General features: G+C 40.7%; 1 protein-coding gene across 1 annotated transcript; it reads left to right on the forward strand.

The window, feature by feature from the left end:
- Positions 1-440: 440 nt before the first annotated feature.
- On the forward strand, positions 441-7,815 carry LOC118079200 (vomeronasal type-2 receptor 26-like). Its single transcript, XM_060281818.1, has 6 exons — positions 441-568; positions 1,244-1,421; positions 2,155-3,009; positions 4,296-4,523; positions 6,009-6,135; positions 6,914-7,815. Exons 1-6 carry the CDS (start codon positions 492-494, stop codon positions 7,813-7,815), a joined length of 2,367 nt encoding a protein of 788 aa, XP_060137801.1. The 5' UTR covers positions 441-491.
- The last annotated feature ends 348 nt before the right edge of the window (positions 7,816-8,163 follow it).

The raw sequence follows: 8,163 nt of genomic DNA on the forward strand, positions 1-8,163 counted from the left end.
AGCCGTCACATCTAAGTGCCTGTAAATCTCAATGATATTATTATCCTCTCTGTAATTATGAAATTAAGCATGGAAGCTTCGTTTCCACATATCAAGGGAGCTGCAAATATGAGCTGTATTATTAACAATGAAGATAGGAGGGTGCTGTGAATATCGCCTGTACAATTCCAAGGTGTAACAAGAGATAGCCAGGGCTTGGTCAGGCTAATAACAGATGCTTTACACTGCACAATCTGACTCACAAATCAATGTAGTGTTGACTTAAGTTAGGGTACCCAACACAGCAAAGGACTTACTGAAAGAGAATGTTGGGACAGGGGAATTTAGGTAGAAGAGGAATTATTTCATGCAAGATAGTTGGATTTGTCCTATTGCTATCAGTGGTTCTACTTCAGGGGATGTGCAAGATTCCTAATACCTGGAGCACATGCAGTCCCCTTCCTTTTCTTCACAAGTATTACCAGCCAGGAGACCTCATCGTTGCTGGTATTATGTCTCAGATCTCTATATTATTCAACCCAATAGACTTCGATAAATGTCCTTCTAATGACCTCTTTGATGACATTGTGTAAGATTTGTTTTGTAAAAACCTCTGGTGCCATATATTTGTTATATTAATTTTCTCTAGGAGTGTCAGGCCCATAGTTCAGTGTTAGATCCAGTGAATGAGAAAAGGACATATTCCTTTGCCCAATAATTGTATCATCCCTGTAGCTAAACCATATAGTCATCATCTGTTATCTTTTTAGTTGTGTCAGGCATGAATCTAATATCGGCTTAAGGGGTTTCAGGACTGCAATACCTCAAAACTGCCAGGCCCCATATGAACTACCCCAGACCAGATATTTCTTTAGGTGCCTTATGTATTTTTGTATTTTTATGTTGTAAAAAGCCCTGGGATCCTTGGGTGAACACTAGTATAGAAACACGAGTATAGAAAATAGATTTATAGACAGTGGGAAGAAATGTAAGAAACAGTGTTTAGAGCTGGAACATGTGCATGTTAATATTCCTCCAGATTTACCTGAATTGAGATTGATCAGTATGATAGTATTGGTTCAGCTGAGGTGTAGCAATTGTCTTATGCAGAAGGAAATCAACGTGTTACAGCATGTAACTATCCTTTCAGGGTTATGACACAGCTCTACCAACATATCCTGGCATTAGTATTTGCTGTAAAAGAGATCAATGCAAATCTCCAAATCTTACCCAACCTCACCCTGGGCTTCCACACCTACAACAGCCATTTTAGTGCAAGCTGGACTTATCGTGCTGCTTTGGAACTCCTCTCTACGTACAGCAGATTCATCCCCAACTACAAGTGTGACACCCAGAATTATCTAGCAGCAGTCATTGGAGGTCCGAACTCTAAAGTCTGTCTTCATATGGCAAATATACTGAGCAACTACAAGATTCCACAGGTAACATTCTCTCAGAGCACATCTCCTGATAGAAAAGTACCCAGACCATTCGGTCTTCTTTTCAGGCAAAAGGATGGTACTTTGCAAGTGTCGATGATCAGATGTCCCTTCGCAACTGTTACTGTGTTGATCCTTTGTCCGTTCTTTTTCATTTGCTTTCTCCCCTTGTTGCTTAATATGGAACGTTATTAACTGCCTTGAAAACAAATGATGAGGAGCTTGATAAATATATTAATACAAATAATTGAAATAAGCTGGCTGAGGGGGTACAGAAAGGTGTCCTTCAGATGTTATTGAAATCCAACTTTCATCAGCCCCAGCCAGCAAGGGCAATGTGCTCATAGATTATGGGGAGTTCTTATCCTACAACGGAATATGGTGGAAGCCCTGTTATGCCAGTGCAATGTATGACATGACACTACCATGAAAGGTAACTGAGAATAATTTCTTGACTAGATTGCCACAACCCTCGACCAGAATATATACTATGTGCTACTACAATTTCACTGGTGAGAACATTTTTCTACCTTTAGCAGATTGCTCAGTGTATCTGTACCTTTGAATTATTTAAGTTTGAGGAAAAAGCAACAAGCTCCCATGTCAGCAACACTTTCTCAAAACAAAATCTGAAATCTATATTGTATTTTAACTGTAGTCAATACAAGTTAACATAGAAAAACACTGCATAATTAAATAAAATTTCTCATCTCCTCATTTCCTGTCTTTAATTTAGCTCATCTATGGTCCCGTTCCAATGAGAAATATTAAAACTGAAGTCGCTTTCTATAACCAAATGTTCCCAAATATAGACCATCAATATGAAGGGATTCTGAAGTTACTGCTACACTTCAGATGGCTATGGACTGGTGTGGTGATTGTGAATGATGAGAATGGAGAGAGGTTTCTACAGAGTGTGGTTCCAAAATTTATTCTGAGAGGAATCTGCTTTGATTTCATAGGAAGATTTCCATCCATTTCTTATACTAATGGTATTACGGACTTGGTTGCAGATGGGCTCAAGACATTTAATGTTGCCATGAGAAGTACTGCTAATGTGTTGATCATTCATGGGGAAATTGATTCAATGACACTTTTGAGAATGTCTCCTGATATTTCAGAATATGAAGATATACCAATAAAGGCTACAGGTAAAGTTTGGGTCATGACGATTCAGATGGATTTCACATCACTTCCCTTTCAGAGAGATCAGGACATAGACTTCCTCCATGGTTCTCTATCCTTCACCATTCACTCAAAGGAAGTCTTGGGATTCAAGGAATTCGTTCAGATGAGAAATCCCATTTTGGAAAAAGAAGATGGCTTTATGAGGCTATATTGGGAAAAGGCATTTCAGTGTCATTTCGTTGACCCTGAGGAAGATATGCAGGATGGAGATATTTGCACTGGGGAGGAGAAGCTGGAGGCTCTTCCTGGCTCTATTTTTGAAACAAGCATGACTGGCCATAGCTATAGCATCTACAATGCCGTCTATGCTGTGGCACATGCCATGAATGCCATGCATTCATCTAAATTCAAGCGCAGAGTGAATGAAGGGCGGCTGAAGCTTTGGAATCAACAGATGTGGAAGGTAATATCATGAGCACAAGAATGCAGGAATGCTCACAATAGCCCTGGGAATAGTAGTAGAAATAAAGAATCCAGAGGGTTTGAAAAGTTTCTGTTTCTACCAAGGGTGGTTAGCATCTAAAGACCAAATTACATGTGACATTGAAAACACACTGTAGCTCGCTGTTGTGTGAAACTGTTCTACATCTGCCAAGAGAGGGGCCTCACTCTAGAGACCTCACTCAGGACTCTGACTGACTCATACTGAATGCTGCTTGGTGAGAAATAGCTTCTTTAATAGTAGTGCTGGGGAATAAGTTTATTTCAACCAAATGATTCAACCATTTTTCCATTCTTCAAGAAGTGTCATGAAAATACATCTGTCTCTAGTCCTAAGGCAGGGATGGGGAACCTTCAACCCTCCACATGTTTCTGAACTGCAACACCCATATTCCCAGCAAGCATAGCCAATACCTGTAGGTCCCACAGCCTACAACTACAATGTCTACCTAGAAGTCTATGTGGTTGCACATGCTTTGCAGGCCATGCATCCATCTAGACTCAAAGGCAGAATGACAGTGGATGAAGACAACATTTCAGAATGAGCAGTTGTGGACGGTAATGTCCCGAGCATGCTAAAAGTGGAGTAGAAATGGTGATGGATCAGTCCAAAGGTTTCCTAAGGCAACCAACTTGATAGCTGTGGGAAGTACTCAATCAGGGCATTATGGCAATAGGCCACTCCCAACAGTCTGGTGTTCAGAGGCACGGTGCCCCTTTTTTCCTGGAGCAAGTACATAGTCATTGTGGCTAACAGCCATAAATATCCAAATTCTTCCATGACTTGGCCTAATCTCCACTGCTCACCAGATGCAAAGGAATAAAGAGAGAATCTAGATTCTCTGGAAAGTCCAAAAGGTGATAATGATAAGTATGGAGAAGTCCCCCCCCCCCTGCTTCTGTCTTCCACCACGTCATGGTCATAAATGTAGTAGTGGTTATGACATTCTGACCTGTTCCACTGCTGCCCAGCCACTTCCTTCATTAGTACCACTGTTACATTTTATTATTGTAGTTTATTACTGTATCTGTTTATTGTTGTATGTATCTCTCAACGTTCCTGCAATAAGCTCAAGGTGGCCTATAGGGCTCTTCTTCTCTCCGTATCCATTCTTCCTTGGTATAAAACTTTTAAACAGTTCAGTAATCAAGTGCGAATGATCACCAGCCTTTTGTATATCCTTATGAATTGGCTTTCTTTTATTTTCTTTCTTTTTCTACTCATTTTCCTAAAAAAAACTATAACAGCTCAACCACTTTGTTAAAAGCATCTCATTTAATAATAGTGGTGGGGGAAAAGTTTCCTTCAACCGAAATGGAGAGTTAGAGTCTGGATTTGATATTATAAACTGGGTTACATTTCCAAACCAGTCCTTTCGGAGAGTGAAAGTTGGAAAGATCGACCCCATGGCTCCCCAAGAAGAAGCATTCAGCATTAGTGAAGAAGTCATTGTGTGGCCACGCAGGTTTAACCAGGTGAGAGTAATTCATATTTTATAGCCTATCCACCACTTCTATAATGAGTCACAGTTCAGATACTGACCTAGCTCTGTGCTATGTTCATCCATGTGCTTAATGTAGGAGTGAGGGCATGGCTGTAGAGATCTTCCATGTTTTGCCAATTAAGCGATATTCATTAAACCCACTATTGAACTACTACTGCCAAATTTGCCATTTGAAAAAAGTAAAACTTTATAAATTTACAGAGGGTCATATTCATGTAGGGGAAGGCAGCATAAGGATTGCTTCGATCACAATGGGGCCTGCTTGTTTCCTTTCCCTACCCAAATTTGTGAAATATGGTTCTCCCCTTGGACCACATAAGTGAGGTAGGCAAGGGTGTCTGTTTGACTGGGTAACCCAGGAGCTAGACACATACTGCCCAGGTTTGGGACTGCTAATGCAGCAGTTCAACTTCTCCCCCATGCTATGGCTCAAACTATGTTTCAGACCGATGGGTTTTGCCCCCCCCTGATTCTGAGGGATAATTTTAAATCTCCATGGGAAAGGGAAGTGGTAGAGGAAGTGCAAAAGTGCCGCCTGTCCTCCCTTTATATTGAGTCCATGACGTACAGCCGCGCTAAAGCGATGATCACTCAGAGATTGGGGGATACTGCCAGACAGGAGGACATAGCCCGTGTGAAATCTGGGATGTTTTTAGGGGAGCAGGTGTATCGGTCTGCACCAGCCCGTTACCTGGCGGATATCCACTGCGTGGAATACCGCAGACTACGTACTGTGGCTAGACTGAATGTCCTTGATTCAGCGGTTTTGAGGGGAAGATTTGGAGGAGTCCCATACGGTCAGAGAATGTGCCATTGTGCCTTGGGTGAGGTAGAATCCACAGAACACATTCTACTGAGTTGTCCCTTTTATAATGATTTAAGGCAATATCTTATAGATCCGTATTTATCTCAGTTTAGTTCCCGACCAAGAGAACGGCAGGCAGCATATTTGCTAAACAAGCCCACTGGGAAAATAACTTTCTCAGTGGCTAAATTCCTCTTCCTGGCGCTCAAGTGTCGGAAACGTATAATCAAATGTCTTGATGTGGGTTATCTGTAGGAGGTTTAGTAGCACGGTCTAACCCATTTATGTATCCCTCTGATGCCTTCGGTTTTATATTTTTATATTTTTATGTATCCCTCTGATGCCTTCAGTTTTATATGTTTATCTTTGTATTGAGAATTTTTTTTTTGTTTCTGACTATCGGTCGAATAAAGTATATTGATTGATTGACTTCTCCCCCAAAGGTGTATTACATTGGATGATAAGAACAACAACAGTTGCCTCCATCTGTGGAGACAGAGCAAAAGCCATCATGGCAAGTAGCCATTGATTGCCCCTTCCTATTTGTCTCTTGCCTCTTCCACCATAAAAGGAGATAGTTCAGCAAGTTAACAGAATATAATACACTATATTGCAAAATAGAAAACATTATCCTCTTACATTTTTGGACAGGCACAACCCCTTTCTCTTTGTAATGCCAATTGTCCTTTGGGTTATCAGAAAACAAAGAAGGAAGGGAAACCATTTTGCTGCTATGATTGCATTACATGTCCGGAAGGGAAGATTTCCAACCAGACAGGTAAGAGAAATCATGTATAGAGCCTTTCAAATATACTGACACTAAGGTATTCAGACACTCACTTCCCTTCTGGGGTTCAATTATTCAGAAAATTCAGGAAAGTTGTTCAGAATTCAGTGAAGGTTGTGGTTCCTGATATGAGGATATAGCCTGATATTTTGAATAATATCAGTCCAAGCCATTGACAGCTGGTAATTATGTACACCAAAAAAAGAAGAAGAAGAAATGAAATGAAAGGAATTACCACTCAGACGAAGGAGGTATCATAAGCTGGAAAAAAAAAAACCAGAAACCTTCACAAATATGAAAGAACTTCAGGGGAAAGCTAACAGTGCAACAGCCTCCCTCTCTTAAAAACAAGACCCAAAAACCATGTTTCACAATTCAGAGAAGCGCTAAAACTGAAATACAACTGTGCTCCAGTCGACATTATTATTATTATTATTATTATTATTATTATTATTATTATTATTATTATTATTATTACTGTGCTCCAGGCGACATATTGGTCTGAAAAGTTCAAATCGTGTTGGGATGTTAAAAAATGTGAACAAGTAATGACCGTTAGTGACAACATTGAGCTTCAGAAGCTGAGTTAGGTCCTGAGATCTGGGGGTGGGTGGGACATTAACCATTCCTGAATATGGCATTTTCCTAATAATATAATTACATGAGAAGTGTGTCAACCTGGCAGCCCTTATTTCAGGTTTTGTTGTTTTCATTTTGATCAATTTAGTATTATGCATATATTGGTGCTCCTACAGCTTTTCTTTTTCAGACATGGATGAATGCTTTCAGTGCCCACCAGATCATTACCCTACTGTGGAAAAGGATTCATGCGTGCCAAAGGACATACATTTCTTGTCTTATGGAGAACCACTGGGGATCTCCTTGGCCTGCTTTGCTCTTTCTTTGTCCTTCCTTACAGCTTTGGTGCTTTGGATTTTCATAAGGCACCGGGACACTCCCATAGTCAAGGCCAACAACCGCAACCTCTCCTACACTCTCCTCATCTCGCTCTTGCTTTCTTTCCTTTGTGCTTTGCTATTCATCGGTCGACCTGAGAAAGTGACATGTCTCCTTCGACAAACAGCTTTTGGCATCATCTTTTCAATGGCTGTTTCTTGTGTGTTGGCCAAGACAGTCATTGTGGTCCTTGCTTTCATGGTCACCAAACCAGGGTCCAGCATGAGGAAATGGGTGGGGAAACAACAGGCCACTTCCATTGTCCTTTCCTGTTCCTTGATTCAAGCTGCTATTTGTACTGTGTGGCTGGCAAATTCTCCCCCATTCCCAGCTTTAGACAATCACTCAATGAGTAAAGAAATTGTTCTGGAATGTAACGAAGGATCAGTCACCTTGTTCTACTGTGTCTTGGGCTTTATGGGCTTGCTGGCCATTGTCAGCTTCTCTGTAGCCTTCCTAGCTAGGAAGTTACCTGACAGTTTTAATGAAGCCAAGTTTATTACCTTCAGCATGCTGGTATTTTGCAGTGTTTGGCTGTCCTTTGTTCCAACATATTTAAGCACAAAAGGAAAATATATAGTGGCTGTGGAGATCTTCTCCATCTTGGCCTCCAGTGCTGGTTTACTAGGCTGTATATTTTCCCCAAAATGTTATATTATTGTAATGAAGCCAGAGCTGAACAGCAAGGAGCAGTTAAGAAGACGAAATCAGTGAAGCATCTAAAATTCTTTGGCCCCTGATCCATCTTAATTTGAAGCAATGGAAAGGGATTTAAGACAGCCACAACTGATTAGTTCAACTGGATTGCAGTTTAGATTACAGTTTCTCCCTTTATTCCCTCATTAGGCAGTACATATACATCGCAACATATGGATTGAATAGAGGAATCATCCTATGTTAATATAAACTCCCTACCCGAAGTCTGCCAACCAAACAAGATGTGGGAGCCAAAAGCTTTCTTCCTTAGGTTTGACTAATGTTGTGGCATAATTATCTGCCACCTTGAGTGAATATGAAGATACCCCTCCTTAGGAGCTATCCTATGTTAATTCATTATCCTCC

This window comes from Zootoca vivipara, chromosome 13 (genome assembly GCF_963506605.1).
Source record: "Zootoca vivipara chromosome 13, rZooViv1.1, whole genome shotgun sequence".
Taxonomy (NCBI): Eukaryota; Metazoa; Chordata; class Lepidosauria; order Squamata; family Lacertidae; genus Zootoca; species Zootoca vivipara.

Coding starts and splice junctions, on each gene's coding strand:
- LOC118079200 (XM_060281818.1), top strand. CDS start 492: ATGTCTCAGATCTCTATATTATTCAACCCAATAGACTTCGATAAATGT. Junction 3,010..4,295: donor GGAATCAACAGATGTGGAAG/GTAATATCATGA, acceptor AAACTATAACAG/CTCAACCACTTTGTTAAAAG. Junction 6,136..6,913: donor GAAGATTTCCAACCAGACAG/GTAAGAGAAATC, acceptor TTTCTTTTTCAG/ACATGGATGAATGCTTTCAG.